Source organism: Accipiter gentilis, chromosome 34, assembly GCF_929443795.1.
Source record: "Accipiter gentilis chromosome 34, bAccGen1.1, whole genome shotgun sequence".
NCBI classification, from domain to species: Eukaryota; Metazoa; Chordata; class Aves; order Accipitriformes; family Accipitridae; genus Astur; species Astur gentilis.
The window spans coordinates 17,104,928-17,125,578 of NC_064913.1; the positions used below are offsets into that span (position 1 = coordinate 17,104,928).

Consider the following 20,651-nt stretch of genomic DNA (forward strand, 5'->3'; position numbering starts at 1 on the left):
GCAAGACTGAATTCATGCAACCTGCTCTGGAGTTGCTCTCTGAAGGGCAACCTCCTTACCCCTTTGAAAGACTGGAAGGCAGTACTTGTCGGATGGCTGCTGATTGGCTTGCACTGGTATGGCCAAACCTGTCTGGACTGGTTACCAATTTATTTGTTTCTTCTTTTACTCGGCTCTCGCATGAAATCTGTTACTTGGCTGCAGTGTGCTCCCTTGTGGGTATGGCTGGAGATGCTTTAAGGCTGGTCTGCAGTGATACATGATATTTAGCTGTTAACTGGCGTTTAGCGTTCATCTTTTAATCTCATCTATGCTGATAATTTTGTCACGGTAGCTTTTATTGCGTATTCTTTGGTTGCAAAAGATTGTGGGCTGAAAATATGCACGAGTTAACCATCTAACAATGGAATTTTATGAGAAGCCTTTTTTTCGAACAGGTTCACAGTAGAACTGTATTAGAGCTTTGTTTTTAAACTAGATTTTGGATAATATCCTAAGATACAAAGTAAACATTATTTTGAAATATGTTGGAAATTCAAGCTTATTCATTCAGTGTTTTTTTAAGAAAAAAGTAAGGAAGCATCAATATAAAGGTATTCTGATGTTTGGGGTTTGTTTTGGTTTTGGTTTTTTTTTTTTTTTTTAGACTGCTGTTCTTGGCAAATGTAAAGAGGACGTGCCCTTCATTTTACTTTGTATTTATTTATTGTATTTTATTTCATGTTAAAAATATGAGTGAAAGACTCCTTAGATGTTTAAAGAAGCTAGAGCGGAAAATATTAATTTGTTTGACGTTATATTTTATGATTACTCAAGCGACGCACTTATGAATTTGATTTTAAGTTGTGAACATTTTATTATTCTGTTAGTATATCTTTTGGTCATAGGAAAAGTAGGATTGTGAATTTTGTAATATAAGGACTTTTAAATTCTGGGTAGTGCTTATAAAGGAAGCCGTTGTAGTCTGGGAGATCAAACTACTTGTCTTAGTTTTTATATAAAGGCCCTGCATCCTTGTACTACTTTAACAGAAGACTCTCACTATCTGGTCACCTGTTAGGAGCTTTTGGAATTGTTCAAAGTTAGCCAAGCCTGGAATTTTCTCCTTTTTTTTCCCAAATTGGATAATTTTTTCCAAATATGCGAAATATACCTCTGTAACAGTATGCATGCTGGTTGTAGGGGATTATATGCGTGGAATGTGAGTATGATGATGATAGCTATTACGTGACAGCCTGATACATGGTTTTATGGTGATGTGAAAAAATATGCTTTACATTCTAAATTCTTGGGAAGAAAGAAAGGATGTGCCTTCAAAAACTGCACGCGCACTTCTGAAATACTAGAGGTTTTGATATGCTTCTCCTAACTTCAGGACTAGAATTAGTGTGTTAAATGTATCCTCTTCTGGAGGAATATGAAGATACCGTATTTAGCATGTAGGCAGCTCTGGAGAGACATAAACAGCTCACGGGCAGTTCATATTTCATCTGACTGGAAATGGTTAGGTGATGAGAACTTTTTCTAAAAGCAAGTAAATTGATGTTTCAGATCAGTGTTTCTGTAGGTGTTACTTTGCTCCCACTAGTGGCAATGCAGTAATAGGCAATCCCGTTCAGAAAATCTAGTTCAGACTGGCAAAAGTCATGTCTTAATGGTTATTATTGAGAGTCTATAGCTGATACAACTTCATGTGAAGATTTGTTCATCTGTTCCTGAGGTGTGAATCAAAGTGTTGTTTAAGCACCATCAGTTACTCAAATACAAGGATTCTAGGTTGTCATGCAGAAAAGAACTGAAATAAAGTGGAAAGGATTCTCAGTGTTACATTAATAGGAAATGGAAAACGGGGATTTTTTTTTTAATCATATTGCTTTCTATTTTGTTCGTATTTTTGTCAGGTCATGCTAACTAAGCGTAAAAGAAGCCTTATAATTGCAAAGTACAGTATGACACAAGTGTAAGGTTTAGAGTTTGTTTTGATAGTTGAATTCATATTGTAGCTTAGAAGATATATTCACGTTTTACTGTAGAATATTGTAGTTGGGTAATGCATAAATGTTAAATAATTTACTTAATGAACAAACTCTTCCACGTAAACTAGGAAGGATCCAGCAGAGGATTAACAAAATTATAGAAGGCTAAAGTACATGAACTATGATGAGATGCTGAGTGAGCTTTACAACTTTAATGTGCTGAAGAGAAGGCTAAAGGGCGATCTTATGGCTGCCTAAATAAAACTTGTAGGCAAGGTTAGTTACAAAGAGGGTGTAGCCAGACTGTTGCTTACAGGCTGTGGAATCTCTGTTCTATGAATTTTATGACTTGGTTGTATAAAAACATCACTGATCTGAGCTAGGGTTGGCGGTAGTCCTGCTTTTTTTTAATCAAAATATAATTTTAAAAAAGTATACCCCACCTGAAAAGACAAAATGCAGTTTATTAATGAATTTCTCAGCTCTGTGAATGAAAGTGGATTGGGGGAAGATGCAAAATGAACTGTACTAAATACTTAAAAGGCATTCTTCATCTAATAATTCTGCTTTATCAGTGGTACGAAAACTCACTTATCTGGTGCTTGTGGAAAAAATAAAATAAAATTCGTATAGAGATGTCTGCCTGATTTATTTTGTTTCTTTTTTTCTACTTGCTGTAATATCTTTTAAGTACTGTTACCCAAGTGAATTTTCACATGTTTTGAGAAACTTAAGAAAAGCCATATCCTAGACGGGAATAATTTCTGATGGTGTAGTAGCTTCAGTAGAGTTAAATTGGTTAGCATCAGCTGATTCAAGATCTTAGTTGCTTCTGAACAATATTGTTATATTATAGCTAATCTTTCAAAGCTGCGTTCTAAAACAAGAAACTCTGGATTTTGTTTGTTTTGTTTAATGGAAGCAAATGAAATAAGATTTTAACTTCCTAGGTAATGCTTGCTCTATGCTTGATTTAACTCTATTGATTTGATAAAGTAGATTTTTGAACGTTATTTTTCTTAAATTTTTTTATATATTAATGTTCTTATTTTTCTTAATATTTACATGGGTGGATGGAATGAATAAAATTATGAAGGGCAAACCCATCAGTTTTCCTTGAAAAAGGATGTTTTTCTAAAAGGACCTGTAGTTTTTATGACCACAAATGGTCTTAGTAAAATATTATTGCAGATTGAATGAAAGTGCTCTAAAAACCCAAGTTCAGTTAACCATTGTATAAATATGGAGGCTGAATGTCTATTTAATCTCTACAGAAGAAAAAAAGTACCTTAATAACACATTCAGAAATTCTTTCAATATATTGAAGTTTTCTCAAAAGTTACTTGATATGAAAATCTTGTCATTTACCCCAGTTGTTAATTCTATTTGAAACTCGTGAAATTACATAGTTTTGGAAAGATAAATGTAAAATGGTAGACCAAGAATATTTCTTACTTTTTATAAGAAGAGAGGCTGCTGGCCCTTATACAATATCTGTTTCTAGCTAGAAAACCTCATTGTGTGGCTTTGCTGTCATAATACTATGAGACAACTAGTCTAAAATGTGTGGTCAGAATATTACTAGATAATGTTATAGTGTAATCTCAGTGATCTTTACATACATGTGTTTGTGCAGCGTACATAGAAACTTGTATTCACTTTTTCTGAGGACAAACAAAATTTAAGTGTGTCGTCAGGTTTGTTTTTGTAGATGCAGTTAAACCGGATTGCTTTTAAAATGTGCTAAATGCTACAGTCTTTCTTAGGAACACTGTCATATGATGATAATAAATTGTTACCTTCACAATTCTTTCTGATTTTTTTTTTAAGGGTCAAGATGGATAGCACAGATGAACCTCAGAAAAAGGTCTTTAAAGCACGAAAAACCATGAGAGTAAGTGATCGACAACAACTTGAAGCTGTCTATAAGGTTAAAGAGGAGCTATTGAAGACAACTGAAGTTAAACTGTTAAATGGAAAGCATGAGAATGGAGATTCTGATTTAAATTCCCCTTTAGGCAATACAGACTGTATGGAGGACAAGAGGGAAGTTAATGGCCTAGTGGACTTGTGTGTTAACTCTGAAGAAGGAAGAACCGCTTCTCATGAAATTAGTGAAGCAAAAAGCCCTGAAAGTAGGGCAGGGAACATAGTCAATGACATAGAACCCAAACTAACGCTGTCTCCAGAGGATGTTACTCCTGCCCAAGATAAAGATACTGATACTGCTTTAGCTTGTGAGGCTGAAAATGGAGTGCTTGGTAGCAATAAAGATAACTTCCATGAAGAAAATAATACAAAAGATGATTTGGACCAAAGAGAGAGTGACATCCCATCAGAAGGTGAAAGTAAATCAATTTGTGGTATCAGTGACTCTTCTGAAGAGAAGGGAGAAGCAAATGACTTAACTATTAATTCTGATTCATCTGGTGAGGCAAAAAGGACTGAGGAAGGAACTGTTGAAGATGCTATTGGAGAAGAAGAAGCCATCTCTAGCAGTATGGAAGCTGACCAGGAACCAAAGGACAAACGAGGCATCCCTGCAGGTTTTTCAGAAACCACTGTTCAGAAGACAATAGATGAGCCAAGTGGAAGTATCTTGGACAATACTGACTCTATGGAAACAGATGAAATTATTCCAATTTTGGAAAAACTAGCCCCTGCTGAAGATGAACTGAGCTGTTTTTCTAAAAGTTCTCTGCTTCCAGTGGATGACACAGTCCCAGACTTAGAAGAGAAGATAGACAACTGTTTAGGTTCACCATCCAAGCAGGAAAGCAGTGAAAGTCTGCCAAAAGAAGCTTTCTTAGTACTGTCTGATGAAGAGGATGCTTGTGATGAGAAGGAGGAACATACTGAAATAATACTACCAAACAAGTCAAGTCTTCCAGGTAAGAATTTTATAAATGGGTAGTTTTGATTCAAGTCTGGGATTTTGTTCATTTCTTAGAATGACACACTTGTGACGTTTCTAAATCGAAAAGGCAGTCTTACCCACCAGTTCTGTGTTACGTAGTCTTACAGTTCTCAAGGATGGAATTTGAGGCCCAGAAAAAAAATGAAGGTAACACCAAAAAACTGTCATCTTCAAGATCTAGTTTGGTTTGGGTTTTTTTTCTCATACTTTCTGCAGACTGGGGTGGTATGGTGGGTGGAAGAAGAGGGAAGATGAGTAATTGCCAGACATGAAATAGAAGGATTTGTGAGAAATGTGTTCATTTTCTGTTCTTGAGGGGAAGAAAGGATCTCAACTTTCTTTAATGTGCAAATAAATAATAAGAATAAAAACATGCTGGTAATCCAGGCATACCACAAAGTCCCATTTGTTTCAAATTTCTTTTTTTCACCAAAAGACAATATTGGAAAGGTTTCATGAAAAAATGCAAATAATGTATGGTTTTCATGCTATATAGTTTTTATACATTTAACTCATAGTGGGTTTTATTGACCTTTTATCTGGTGACTGTGGCAACAGATTAACATTTGAAAGCATTGATTGCAGTAAGCAGGTACTTCAGTCTCTTCTTGTAGTAGAGGCAGAAGTGAATATTAAATATTGGACTACAGTTTGCAGAAGTCTGAAATAATTGTATCCAGCAATATTGTTTTCAGATTTTCAGTTTTGGTGACGGGACCAATTCTGTTGACTAGTTGTTTTATTTATTGGCTGTAATAGTTTATGACTTTTACAGTTGCATGGCTGTAACTGAGACTGTTAATGAAATGAAAACTGGCCACTGTGAAGTATGTTCTGTCCTTAACCAGCAGTCATTTGTTAATTTCTGCATTCTAAGCTTTGTAAAGCTTGCCCATCAAGTAGCAGAGAAGGGAATTTAAATTTTTCTGAATAGTACCTTCTGTGAAATATTTCAAGCAAATCTTTTGGGGACCTATTTTGTACTAAATTTAACATAGTATTAATACAAAAATCTTGCAGTCTTTTTGCCAGTTTCATTTTTTCAGTAACAAAACTAATAGCAGAGAGGTTGCAGGGGCAGGAAACAATTGTATAAGAAGACAAGAGTTATCTTAGAAGATAAAGGTTAACTTTTGGAAGGAGTCCATAAGAATTAAATCTTTGGAGGTGGTGTGGAGATCGTTTGAAGATGCTATATTGGAGGCACAGGTGCAAGCTGCTTAATGGAAAAAGTACAGTTTTCAAAAAGCCCAGATGAAAACCAGTATGGCTAAACAATGATGTAAAGAATGGTACTAGAAGACTTTCTTCAAATTGGCAGATTAATAGAATATTTTTCTGACGTAGAATTAGTAAATACAGAGGCTACGTTGGCACAGGATTTTTGTGATGGAAGATCTTTGGGTAAGTAAACAAGCAATTTTTCAGAAAGCTGAGGAAGTTTTCTGGGACTGTGTAACTATGTTCTTTTTCTCCTCCTTACATTCTTCCCTACTTGATCATCTACTGTTGACATGGAAGTGTTGTAGATAGGATCCTGGATTAGGTGAACTGTTGGTTTTACCTAGTGCAGCTGTTGCTATGTTCTTTCTCTTACCTAATCTGTCAAGTTTGACCAGATGAGTATGTCTACCAAAGCAAATCTGAAGTCTGTCTTCCTCAGAATTGCTAGCACTTTGCATTCTAGACACCTTGATTCTAGGCTTCTCTACAGCAATGGCATTTCATGCCCTCCAGAGATAGTTTGAAAGAGAACTTACTTGTTACTGATTTTTGTTAAGGGAGACTGAAGTCAAGCACCCCACCCAAGTACAACCTTTTAAGAATTAAGAGTGCAGTTAACATTTAAAAGGATACAGCTTGTCTTCTAGAAAGTAATGTTTGAGGAGAACTTCAGAGCATGGAATGGCAGATAAACAACTAAACATGAACTTTTGTTCCTGTGTTGTGATAGAACTAGCTGTCAAAATTCTTGAATTCGCAGATAGGAAAATAAGTTACACTTAAATGGCACTGATGAAACCACTTTTCTGCAATAATATTTCTGTTTCTGGTTTTTATTTCAAAAAGGGATAATGGAAGGCTTTCAGAGTTGCTGAAAAAAATATTTCAGCATTTAGGAAACAAACTTTTTACTGGAAGGCTTAAAAGAACCTAAGTTTTGTTCATCCAATAGAAGATTAAGAAGGTCTATACTATCTGCAAACAGGAGCTGAATATATGGTGAAAAGAGGTTTCTTTAATGTAGCAGACAAAGACAGAACTGCATTTTTGGTCCACTGGATTTTGCAAATGAGAAATCAGACACACTTCTGTCCAACAGGCTTTGGAGGACCGATTAATGGATGTTGGATTTGTCAGTGGTAATCTTTAAGTTCTTTATGGATTTTTTTTTTTTTTAACTAAAAATGTGGTAATAAATAACTAAAGAAGAGAATATTGTTCTTTGTGTTTGGATCACTTGATAATTTTTTATTTTATTTTATAATAGGCAGGAGAGTTGTGACCAAAATATAGAGTAGTTCGGGTTGGGAGGGACCTCAAGAGGTCTCTAGTCCAGTCTCCTGCTCAAAGTAGGGTCAGCTGTGAGATTCGACAAAGTAGCTCAGAACTTTATCCAGTTAGATCTTGAAAACTTCCACTGCTGGAGACTGGATGACCTCTCTGGGTAACCCGTTCCAATGACTCAGGTCACAAGTGGTGTTCCCCAGGGCTCAGTAGTGGGGCCAGTTCTGTTTAATATCTTTATTAATGATCTGAGTGAGGGGATCGAGTACACCCTCAATAAGTTTGCAGATGACACCAAGTTGGGAGGGAGGGTTGATCTGCTCAAGGGTAGGAAGGCTCTACAGAGGGATCTGGACAGGCTGGATCGATGGGCCGAGGCCAATTGTATGAAGTTCAACAAGGCCGAGTGCCGGGTCCTGCACTTGGGTCACAACCACCCCACGCAGCGCTACAGGCTTGGGGAAGAGCAGCTGGAAAGCTGCCCGGCAGATGAAGACCTGGGGATGCTGGTCGACAGCCGGCTGAATATGAGCCAGCCGTGTGCCCAGGTGGCCAATGGCATCCTACCCTGCATCAGAAATAGTGGGTCAGCACAAGCAGGGAGGTGATTGTTCCCCTGTACTCGGCACTGGTGAGGACGCACCTCGAATACTATGTTCAGTTTTGGGCCCCTCACTACAGGAAAGATGTTGAGGTGCTGAAACATGTCTGGACAAGGGCAACCGAGTTGGTGAGGGGCCTGGAGCACAAGTCTTCTGAGGAGCGGCTGAGGGAACTGGGTCTGTTCAGTCTGGAGAAAAGGAGGCTGAGGGGAGACCTTATCGCTCTCTACAACTACCTGAAAAAGGGTTGTAGTGAGGAGGGTGTTGGTCCCTTCTGTCAGGTGGCTGGAGATAGGACAAGAGGAAATGGCCTCAAGTTGCAGCAGGGGAGGTTTAGATTGGATATTAGGAAAAATTTATTTACTGAGAGGGTTGTCAGGCACTGGAACAGGCTGCCCAGTGTAGTGGTGGACTCCCCATCCCTGGAGGTGTTCAAAAAGCACATAGACAAGGCACTTCAGGGCATGGTTTAGTGGGTATGGTTGGCAGTTGGACTCGATGATCTTGAAGGTCTTTTCCAACCTAAATGATTCTATGATTCTATGACTCTCTTCATGTTGGAAATGTTTTTCTTTCTATCAGTTGGAATCTCTTGTTTCTGCTTACACTTGTTGTCTCTTATTCTTTGCTATGTACCTTTACAATGAGTCTGGCTCCATCTTCTCAAAAGCCACCTTACAGGTGTTGAAAAGCCGTTTTTTAAGTCCTCATTAAGATTTGTCTTCTCCATACTGAACAAGCCTAGCTCCCTCAGCCTCTCTTACAGGTCATGTTTCCCAGCCCTTTAGCAGTCCCTTGCTTCTTACCAAGAGGTGGCATAATGAGTACCAGGTAAAGGGTACGAACCACTTCTTATGGTACGGTGGCTCTGTTCTGTAAACACAGCTCAGGATGCTGTGGACCTCCTTTGCTGCCAAGGGCACGCTGTTGGCTCATGCTTCGCTTGCTGTCTATGCGAGTCCTGAAAGCAGAGCTGGTCCCCAGTCATGCAGGCCCTAGCCTGTGCCATTGCAAGGGTTCTGCCTTCCTAGGTACGGAACGGTTGTGTTTGTCCGTGTTGAACATCATAAAGCATTTGTTATCCCATTTCTCCAGCTTGTCTGGGTCATGATGAGTCCTTTGAAAATACACGAATCTGTGATTTCTTCCTAAAGAAAAATAGTCGAATCCTGTGTTTCTGCTTCATCGTAACTTCTAGGTAGAGCTTGATCAAGGATACACTGCTTAGAAAGGCTATGCTTTTGTACTTTCTTGTGATTGCTGTCGGTGCACAGCACAGTTCTAGCCAATCTATAAGGAGAATGTTGTGGTTACAGGATTACGGAACAGTAAGAGTATGACAGCGCAGTAAAAAATAACTTGCAAATACAGTTCAGATACTCTTATGCTTACTTATTATTTTTATTTCCATTTATATGTATATTTTGGCAGAACTGACATTCAGATATGCATCCAGTCAGTCATTAAGCAGATCTAAATGCTTGTAGCTGTAGAAATTATTTAAAGGTATTATCAACTGTTTAGTGATGGGCGACCACCTTTGTGTTCAGATCCACAGCAAATAGTGTGACTTAAGACAACTGTTTGATAAATGCAGTGATAACTTAGTGATATCAAATTACTATTTTTTTAAAGGATTCTGCCTGTCTGGCATCAGGATAACGAGTTCGCAGCTTATCAGTGAAAAAAAAGCTGTTAGCCAGTTGTAAAATTATCTCTGTATTATAGTTTGAACCTTCTTAACTAGAGAGGTTTAGCTGGGCACCGTGTTTAAACCACTTTTAGTTAAATGAGCTAAACTTGTTCAGAGTGATGGAAGCCTGTAAGGAAGGGACTTAACTTGTCCTTGAAATTACTTTGTTCTCTACATAGAACTTAGCTCAGCTTTGAAACTTGCAACATATTTTAAAGACATTCTAGGTCTGTGTATCTTTCCATGGAATATTTGTATCTTTCAGTTGAATATTAAAATCTGTAAATTGTGGGAAAAGTACTCTTGAACTTAATGACTCTCCTTTAGATTCTTAGGTAAATGAGTCCTGTTTTACGGATAACAATTAAATATATGAAGCCTGTCTATAAGTCTAAAAAGCAGGTGGCATAGGCACTATGCCATTTTATTATCTTGAAAATAAATCAGATTGGGTTTGAAGAATTTACGTGGTATGAATATTATTTCTTGTATAAATTAACAAAATGAAAAATCTGATAATTTCAGGTTTTGGTTTTCTGACTCCTTCCTTTTTCTGATTTATTAGGTGTCTTATTTTAAATCATTCAAATGTTTTTCATAATAGAAGTTAAATTTATTGTTAAGAGAACACCAGGCATATCTTTGCAGCTAGAACTTTGTCTAAAAAAGCTAGTAAACTCTGCTGTAATAACAAAATGAAAATAGGAAATTGGAGAAGTGTACAGATCAAGATGTGCATAACACAAGTGCTGACTTGTTCTGTTATATTCTGGATCAATTTTAATGTAATCTTAAAAGTAATAGTTTTATGGTGTATGTAGGGAGCACAGGAGGTAGCAAATACAGCCTGTACAAAACACATAATGGACATTCATGGTACATGTAATAAAAGTTTTCAGGAAGTGTTAACATTTCTCATTTTAACCTCTTTGCATTTGGAGGTGTTATTTCAGATTTTTCTTTTTTTAAGAATTTCCTGAACTGTTATGTGTTTAAATAACTAGTCTTAAATTGTGATACTTTGTATCAGGAAGAAACTTTAAACAAAAATTCATATTTGTTAAGAAAAGAAGAATCTAGGCCTTTTCTACCATAAAGATTATGGGTGAATTTGCCAATTGTAAATAGATAGAGAAATATATTAGTATTTTGTTACTGAAATTTTTATACTTTTTTTTCCTAGGTGAAAAATAAATAAAATAATTTATTGAGAACTTTAACTACATTAAAAATTTCAGAGGTAACTTTGAGGCATTCAGTTGATTTTAAAGCTAAGCAAATCCAGAAGCCAATCTTCCTGTGTTGTACGGTAGTTCAAATTCTTGTTCTGAAGGTATCTTCTGATTTTTTTCATCTCTGCCTTCTCTCTGTGTCACACTTATTTCTCTTGCCTTCCCCAGCATGGTTTTTCATAAGCATTCAATTGGACTCTTACAAGACTTTTGTAGGTCAGCGTAAGTAACACTTGGGGTTTTTTGTTCTGTTTGTAGAAGAGGTGGAGGATGAGAGAAGAAAGGAGAGTGAAGAGGGTAGAGAAGAAGAGGCCCACAAAGAAGAGGAGAAGCACACAGAGAGAAGTACGTAATATTAAAACTATTACGCTCTACTGGTCGTACGTGTTAGAAACACAGAACTGTTGAAGTTGGAAAGGACCTTTGGAGATTATCTTGTCCAAACCACCTGCTCAAAACCAGGTCAGCTAGAGCAGTTTGCTCGGAACCATGTCCAGACAGGTTTTGAGTATCTCCACAACCTTCCAGTGTTCCACTTCCAGTGTTTGACCACCCTCACAGTAAAAAAAGTTTTGATATGTTTGAATGGAATTTCCTGTATTTCAATTAGCATCCATTTCTCTCATCCTTTCACTGGTACTCACTAAGAGTCTTGCTCTTGTCTTTTTTCACTCTCTACCCATCAGGTAGTTTACACACATCAAAAAATCTCCCCTAACTGCCTTCTCCAGTTGAACAATGCCAGCTGTCATTTCCTCATATGACAGATGCTTCAGTCCATAAAACATCTTGGTGGCCCAACAATGAGGTCTCTCCAGTATGCTCGTGTCTGTCTTGTATTTAGAAGCCCAGAACTGGACACAAGACTCAAGGTTCAGTCTCACAGTGCTGATTAGAGGGGAATAATTGCCTCCCTTGACCTGCTGGCAATACTCTTCCTCAGGCAGCCAAGGATGTTGTTGGCCGCCTTTGCCAACAGGGCACATTGCTGGCTCACATTAAACTTGATGTGCGTGAAGACCACCAGGGCCTTTTCTGCAAAGCTGTTTTCCAGCCAGTCAGTTCCCAGCCTGTACTAGTACATGGGTTTATTCCTACCCAAGTGTGGGACTTTGCATTTCCTTGTGTTGAACTTCATGAGGTTCTTGGTTGCCTATTTCTCCAGCCTGTCAAGGTGATTCTGAATGGAAGCATAACCCGTCTATTGTAGCAACCATTTTTGTATCATCTGCAAATTGCTGACGAACCCCTCAATCCCATTATCTAGGTCATTAATGAAGATGTTAGCATTGGTACCAGGATCATCCGCTGGTGTACCTTACTAGTGACGAGCTCCAAATGGACTTTGCACCGCTAATCACAGGTCTTGGAGAACTAGTTGAGCCAGTCCATTTATCTAGGCCATACATCATCAGTTTGTCTCCGAGAGTGGTTTGAGTGTCAAAAGCATTACTAAAGACAAGATAAACAGCTTCCACTGCTCTCCCCTCATCCACTAAGCCAGTCATCTCATCGTAGAAGGCTATCAGGCTGATGAAGCATGATTTCCCCTTGATAAATCCATTCTGACTACTCCCCATCACCTTCTAAGTATGTTTAGAGATGATTTCTGGAATTACTTGCTCCATCACATTCCCAGGGATTGAGGTGAGGCTGACCATCCTGTAATTCCCTAGGTCCTTCTTGCCCTTCCTGAGGATTAGAAGAAAGCGAATGTCACTCCTGTCCTCAGGAACCTTCTGCTATTGCCACAACCTTTCAGAGGTTGAGTGTGGCCTTGCAGTACCTCAGCCAGCTCCCTTGGCACTTGTGCGTGCATCTTCCTGGCTTGGATGCGCTTGCGTACGTCTAGTTTGCTTAAGTGTTAACTCAGTGCTCCTCCACCGAGAGCAAGTCTGCCTTTACTCCAGACTGTCCCACTGGTCTCAGGGAGCTGGCATTGCTAAAGGCAAGTCTTCTCATTAAAGTCTGAGGCAAAGGCGGCATTGAGTGCCTGGGTTGTTTGTGTCCTTTGTCACTTGCTCTGTTGCCTCCTTCAGCAGAGGGGACATATTTTCCCTAGTTTTCCTTTTGCTGCTGGTATACTGGTATACTTGTACCTTTCATGCCTGTCCCCAGATTCAGCTTAGAGTGAGCTTTGGCTTTCCTAAGCCCATTCCCACCCACATAGTGACTTTATCTTTCTCATAGGTCCCCTGTCCCTAGCAGATGGGGGCCTCCATCCCCTGCAGACAGGGAGTCACTTGCTACTAATATGTGGTGCTACTGCACGGCTCAGGCTTAGCCAGTTCAGACATTTCATGGGGCAGAGCTGCCCACCCCGTATCTGCTATGAGGGCACTGAACCAAATCTGTCACTGTCCTGTACATCTGCAGGCAGAGTGGGAGCTGCTGTCCTGGTGTTTCCAGCCTTTGTCATCATGGGAGTCTCCATTTCCCATCTGCGTAAGCTCAGGCTGTAACTGTACCTCCTTTGGTACAACTGGGGGTTGTGGTTCTTGAGGCTGCAGGATCTTGGCATATATCCAGCCAATCTGTTTCTCATAATTTCTGATGTTGTTCCATCCCGGACCTCCTCCCATAGCTCCTTTAACCTAGTAACACAGGTCTCCCACTAGTTTGCACTTTCTGTAGCCAAGAAGCTCCTCTCCCTCTGCCACAGCCTTAGCTGGAATGGGAGGCCCTAGATAATCCCTGCAGCCCAAGGCTTGCAAAGCCGTATCTTCCCTCAAAATAGCTCACTCTGGGTGGGGGCTCTGACACTACTGGGAAAGTTGTTCCAGTGGCTGCTGCAGACCACACCATGTGGCACATCACCACCATTACTGAGTGCAGGGACCATCCACCTTCTGTGCACCCCACTGTGCAAAGTCCTGTGTTTGTTCACTGCTTTCTGGGAACTGTCCTCTAGGCCCAGCAGTAATGTAGACCTCTCCCTAGTACCTGCTGAAAGGGTGTTTGAGTCTCCATAAGGAATCAGCTGGAACAGAAGGGTTCTCTTCAAGCACCCTTTGATCAAGAATAGCTGATGCAGCTCATTAGAAGCTGCTAGTTTCCTAGAAGTCACAGCCTCCTTTAGATAGATCCTTTTCACTAGTAGCAAGTACCCTGAAGCTCTTCAAAGAGAATCTAACTGCAGTAAAGTTAGATGCAGCATCTGCTTCAGAACAAAGTACCTGAACATTAAACATGTTCTGTTAAATATGTAAGTAGCTCTTGCATGTTACAAACTACTTGTACTATTCAGTCGTTAAGCATTTTCTAAAGAGACTGACTAGGAGTAGGAAAGAGTAGTATTGAAGATCATAATAAACTTGTCTTCAGTAGTCTGGAAGTAGTGTTCTAACTATACATGGGGTTTTTTTTTAGTTTTATTTCTACAAGTTTTTCTGATGGATGGAAGAAAGTTGGAGATGTAGCTCTGATTGGTTGGTTGGTTGTCTTGCGGGGGGGGGGAGTTCTTCATTTTCTGCTGTTTACAGGCATTCTGGGAAAAAAAAAAGATGAACTCATACCTTAAACATTTATATGGCTTGCAAATATTCAGCATTCTTCAAATTTTTATGAAGATCCCTGTGGCCCTATAAAACTTGCCTAAAATCTGAGGACCTACGCTTTCACAAACTTTAAAAAATAACCTAGACCGTCATGCAGATTTTAAAATACTACCTTTTAATAATTTTTAGTACAATAGTGCAATTAGTGCAATTCTCAAAAAAAAAAATCACAAACCATCAGAAAATCAGATCAGACTGAAAGCATCAGAAATCTAACCATCAAAAAATAAGACTATAAGAAATTTGTGAAGTTAGAAATACAACTCAGAGTGTATGTAGTACAAGTAAAAGAAAAAAATGGCAGTGGAAAGTAATTTTGTTATGCTGTTTCAGTCTCCAGTGAATCTTCATTCATCTAATTCCTGTACATCCTCAAGTTTGGAGTGGAGGGGTTGGGGGTTATGGCCTATGGTGTTTTGATGGTGGTCAGGTACACACAGTATGATCTGTAGCTTCCCTTCCTGATAATTTATCTAGGCTTGTTTTTTTTTTTTTATATGTGGATCACTAGAGGATACAGTGCCAGGAGCTGGATGAGTGAATGAGGTCTCTCTGGTTCTTTTGTGTTTCATCACTGTGATGAAAAATATTTTTATAATATAGTTCTGTTTTGAGCCTGTTCTTTTGTTAGATTTTTACTTTCCTTCTTACCCAAGAAGTAAGAAAAAGGTTTGAATCTTTTTTCAGTCAGGGATTGGAGGTACAGATTAAAACTTCATGGCAGGTAGAAAAAAAGTTCATTGCTGACACAGGCAGAATAGGTGTGGTTTTATTTGGCTGGAATCCTGAGAAAAGGATTCCTTTTTTAGAAGAGAGTTTTGTTATGCTTCTCAGAAGCCATACTTCGTTATAGGAAGGTGCTTATGGGAGCAGGAAGAACTTGGAGGCAAGTTCTGGAGAAGGGAATGGTGGTACTAGAGCCATTTTGCATTTGGGGCCATGGTTTGGTGTCTTACAAAGCAGAACTCACTAACAGGGCAGCAGTGTACAGAGACAAAAGGGACTGTTGTTCTGCTTTGATGTCATCAAACATCCTGTTTTTCCAAAGGCTTTCTTACTGGTTTAGGATGAAAAAGTTTAAAGTGGTGACAAATGAAACTTCACAATAATCACGGCATTCTGCAGATACCTGTTTTTTCAAAGGTTCCTCACGAGCAGTTGTATCTAATTATTACAGGTGAAGCGTCAAGGAGAAAGCGTTCCAAATCTGAGGACATGGACAGTGTTCATTCTAAACGTCGTCGGTACATGGGAGAAGATTATGAAGCAGAACTTCAAGTAAAAATTACAGCCAGAAAGGATGTTGACCAAAAATTACAAAAGGTAGGATGGAAGCGTGGAGCAAAGATGGCAAACACGCACCTGTCACTTGTCTTACCATCTTTGAATTAGCTATCCTTTCCCACATACTCCCTGCCCCCCAAACACTCTTTTTTTGTGGTTGAAAATGGGACGTAATTCAAATAACAAAGGTGGTTTAATTCATATAAAGTTCCATATAGCCCTGCTTTTAAGAAGAGACCAAATACCATTTGAAAACTATGTTGCCAGAGTTAAATTTGAAATGTGCTAAATATTTAAACTCCTTAGGTCTTATGTGACTATAGATGGAGAATCTTAGCAAAGGTGTAAAGGTTTACATGTAGTGCGCTTTATTGTGTGCCTAGCTTTAAAGAAAGTCTGTCTCCAAACAAGAGCACAATCAACATAGGGTTTTGCAGATTGTTATGGAGTTGTTAATTGCCTGATTGCACCATTGGCATGTAAAGAAACCTCTGGTCTTGAAAAAAAAAAGATTGTGCCGTTCTTCATTAGTTAGTTTGCTAGTGCATGTTGTAACTTCGTTGATGTAGGATTCAGAAAACTGAATGACATTTGTGGCTTGTTTATTTTTGTTTCCTAAGGCAAATTTTTGCACTGAAATAGGTATAGGAGTGAGAAAAAATTTGTAATAAATAATAAGGTATCAAGTAAACTTTGTGGAAATGAGTCTGTTTCCATTTTTAGCTTCTGCAAGAAAAGCAATGTGGGGCATTTCTGCTAGGGGGAAAACGCATCTCAGAAATAAAGTTTTGTTGAATGGCTTTAGTTACTGTTCTTTGAATGCCAGTATTCCTCTCAAGAACAGAAAAGTAAAAGGAAAAATGAATTTGTGTAAACACAGCACTTATGAAAATATCTTCTGCAGTTAAGGTTCTTTTTATATGTAATAAGCTTCTATACACATACTGCAATGAAATTAATTTCTTGAATTAATGGCAAAGAGGGACCATTTGTATTTGCCAGAATAGACGTAGAAACTTTTCTTAGCTGTGAAACCGCATGCTTACTGGTGGTGATAGATTTATTTGATTGATGAGGCACAACTGTTGTCATTGTTCTGTTTGTAGCAGGATACTTGTTACGAATTGAGTATATTTTTATAGATGGTCTCCCAAATTCTGAGATTGCATTGTTATTTTTCTTTTTTTTTAATAATAATTTTGCAGATTATCCAGAGACTGTTGGAAGAAAAACTTACTGCTTTACAGTGTGCTGTATTTGACAAGACTCTGGCGGACTTGAAAACCCGAATAGAGAAAGTAGAATGTAACAAGAGGCATAAAACTGTGCTTACTGAACTACAGGTGAGTGTTTGTATGTTGAACTGCATACTAGAGTCAAAGTTAAAAATAAGTTCCTCAATATTTAGTAGTAAGTCTCTTGTAGTTGTCAGTAGGGAAGCTGTTTTGATTCCACAAAGGGAAAGGGCGGGGGGAGCAGCAAATACGAATGTTGCTTTTGAGTTGTAAAATTCTATTTCCCTACTCAGAAAGAAGCAAGCAACCAATTAATCATCAAAAAAACCCAAAGTAAATCCCCCTTCTGGCAAACTGATTTATTAGTTGTTAGTAATCCACTTTTCCACTCTTCTGTTCCATTTAGACATTCTTCAAATAAACGTTAAGTATGAAAATATCTAATGCCTCTATGAAGCCAGAAATTCACTTAGTTACAGAAAAGTGCAGAAACAGGAGGACAATAGTACTGGACTTTGGAGAATGTTAAAACAAAGAAACATCACATGATACTTATCTATGTTATTTCCCCAGAAACTAAGTAATTATGTTCTAGCAAGGAAAAAAATAACTAGTGTTGAATGCAGTATGCTTTCTTGCATTCTTTATAGAAATTATGTACATAGTGGTGACATGAGGAACATCACAAAAATCGAAGAATTTTGAAGTGGCAAGACAATTAAGAGCTTATGTCATAACAAATTCAAACAATAAGGCCACCTTACGTTTAACGTAAAAAAAAGTATGGAAGTTTGCCAGACCAGTTCATGCGACATAACTCTTCCCCCTCGCCACCCCAGACATTTTATGCTGACTTTTTGTTAAGTGCTAAGATGCTTAGCCATCAACTACAGTGTCAAATTAATAACATCATATGAAGCTGTGAACATGTTGATGTTAATATACTCGCAATGACAGCTTACTTGGTTTTTATTATGCAAGGTGCTCCAAAACACCCCTACATTGTAAAAGGTAACAGAAATTGACATATAAATGTAATTAAAGGCAGACTATAATTGTAGCCTGTCATCTTGCTTTGTAAAAATGTGAAAGAAGCGAGGTTTCTAAGTGGACCAGCTCCTTTTAGGCAAGAAGTTCTGAAATCATGGTATATGAAACTCACTGATTTTTTAAAAATCTTCCATTCTTCCAGTGCTAACCTAGTGTTTTCAGGAGTTCGTAAAAAGAATTTAACTCTTTGTTTCTGTGCAAAAAAAGAAAAGAAAAAGTACCTGCTTAGAACAAATGGCACAGCTACTGCCTCCAGAATTAAGTCAGCCGTCAGAACTGCAACCTAGACAGGGTAAATTAGGATCTTGTAATGCTGAGGCAATTAAAGAAGGGTTGGTCACCAAGTAGTGTATTGGGGGAGGCACAAGAAGTAAAAGATGAGATGTAAGAATGGTGCTTAAGAAGATAATGAACCTAACACCTGAACATCAAATAGAGCAGAACAAAGCTGACAGTAAGGGGTGTGCGTGATACGTAGTGTATCAGTGAGAGAGAGAAATAGGATAAATGGAGAAAGAGTAGGTAATATGAAAGGCAAAGAGGGGTGCATTTTTCATTATGGTTGGTACATAAGGCATTAAAAGAGTCAAATGCTTTCAGTTGCTTTCGTTCATGCAGAGCATTACGTGAACCTCTGCAAGATGGATTGCTTGTACAGTTGTGAATAGGAAGGAAAATAATTCAGGTTATCTCTGAGATACCTTGATTGTGATACATGTATGTGTCTTTCTGCTGCTCTGAAGTAATGTAGTTGTACTGTATTTCAAGGAAGAATAATTTCTCCTGATATGAAAATAGTCTTTGACTTGATGTCTTAATTATATATCTTTTAGTTTGTGTAATTTCTTTAATGGTTCTTGGGGAGGATATTTATGGGTTTGTTTGTTTTCATCTTCTTCCCATTTAGGCTAAAATCGCTAGATTGACAAAGCGGTTTGGAGCAGCCAGGGAGGACTTGAAGAAAAGACAGGAAGTAAGAACTAGATTTGTTATATTTGGTTTTCTGAGTTAGCCTAAACTTTGTGTTTGAAACAAAGAAATTTTATGTGCAGAAGGATGTGACCTGGTTGTTCAATGGTGTTCACAAAGTAGGTTTGTCTTGTTTGGTTAAAGGCAGTGATATGAAAGAATAGTCTTTTGACATCTGTTGTGTAATTCTGATTTGTACAGAAGGTTCTTTAGGAATTATTAGTGTGAAACCACTTTAAACTCTATGTCAGTAAATCTAATTTACTTCAGTCTGAAGAGTACAGAGTAAATAAGAGCAAATCCCAATACCTTGATTTTAGGGGTGGAGGGAGGAGAGGAATGGATACAAGCAATAGTATTTCTCTGTGTCCAGAATGATTATTTTGGATTAATTACTGTGAAGAAGTAGAAGCTAAAATTCCGTGATCCTCATGCTATAAAAACCTGAAGGCAAGACACTTATAAAAACGCAGGATGTAGGAGAGGGAGGCAGGTAGGACCAAGAAGGTTTTGGGAGTTGTAGAACATGTCAAGTTCTCCTGCAGTGTTGGCTCCAGAAAATGTGTATCTCACACAGAAATGAATGAATATAAAATATAATAAAAGCATAAGTTTGCAAGCTGACTTACGGTTGTCTTGTTATGGCTTTTTTTTGTTGCCTTTTGTTTTTGGTTTTTGTTGTTGTTGTTTGGTTTGTTGTTTTTTTTTTTTTGTAGAATTCACCAAATGCACCCCTGTCTCCAGGGAAAGCAGCAAGTGACACTGCAAACACGATCAATGCGACATATCGGTAAGCAAACCACATTGCTGTGACCATGTTAAAATTTACAATAGGACACTTAAGATATATTGTGTAATGGATAATCCCTGTATTTTCTTCTTTTAATTAAAGTGCTTGTCCTTCATCGCTCATCAATTGTAAAATTCGATTTTCTTTCACAGAAGTCATAAATGGACAGTATTGAATCCATTCTTAGGTAAACTGAGATGAGTGTCGTTTCAGCAGTTAAAAAATAATGGATAAAAATGGAAGTTTAATTTCAAGGAAGGGAAAATTCTCATGGTGAAAGGCAAACTTGGTGCAAGCACTTCAAAATTTGCAAATAATTCTGCATATATATATTTTTTTTTTTAGTAGGGGAATATCCAAAGTTAATTTGCATGGGAGGGGGCAGAAAATAAATGGGTTTAGAAAATGTCAATGAAAAGAATATCTGTAAAATAAGGCGCTTTTTTTTTTTTTTCATCATTCTACTGTTCATAATTATAGCTGGTGTGGCTCACTGAAAAATGCTAACTGAAACTTTGTTTCTTAGAAATGCTAGCACAGTGAGGCAGATGCTGGAGTCAAAGAGGAATGTAGGAGAGAGCACGCCAGCAACTTTTCAAGCCCCTGTGAATGCAGGTAAGAAGCTGTCTATGGAATATACACACACTTCTTAAAAGTTTTACTGCTTTCCATTAAATAAGTAACTAACTGAACATCGTATGACATCAAAAATCATTCTTTTTAGCTCCTTACCACATTCCCAGTTTATATTTCCCTTACCAGGTAAGGGAAAAAATGTGTTGATTTGGCCAGCCAGAACATGTGGGTAGATGAGATGCTTCAGCAGACTGCTTGCTGT

General features: G+C 38.1%; 1 protein-coding gene across 15 annotated transcripts in view; it reads left to right on the plus strand.

Moving 5' to 3' along the window:
* Window positions 1-20,651, plus strand: part of ATF7IP (activating transcription factor 7 interacting protein) — a 107,878-nt gene that overhangs the window by 52,575 nt on the left and 34,652 nt on the right. For 13 of the 15 annotated variants that reach the window (XM_049792091.1, XM_049792095.1, XM_049792096.1 and 10 more), the window contains 7 exons: window positions 3,807-4,867; window positions 11,187-11,273; window positions 15,663-15,808; window positions 16,975-17,112; window positions 18,962-19,027; window positions 19,740-19,813; window positions 20,340-20,428. In XM_049792091.1, the coding sequence (XP_049648048.1) occupies window positions 3,814-4,867; window positions 11,187-11,273; window positions 15,663-15,808; window positions 16,975-17,112; window positions 18,962-19,027; window positions 19,740-19,813; window positions 20,340-20,428 (1,654 nt within the window). In that variant the 5' untranslated portion in view covers window positions 3,807-3,813. Of the gene's footprint in view, window positions 1-3,806; window positions 4,868-11,186; window positions 11,274-15,662; window positions 15,809-16,974; window positions 17,113-18,961; window positions 19,028-19,739; window positions 19,814-20,339; window positions 20,429-20,651 lie in introns of those variants that run through there. The other 2 variants (XM_049792099.1, XM_049792098.1) reach the window with 2 other exon arrangements.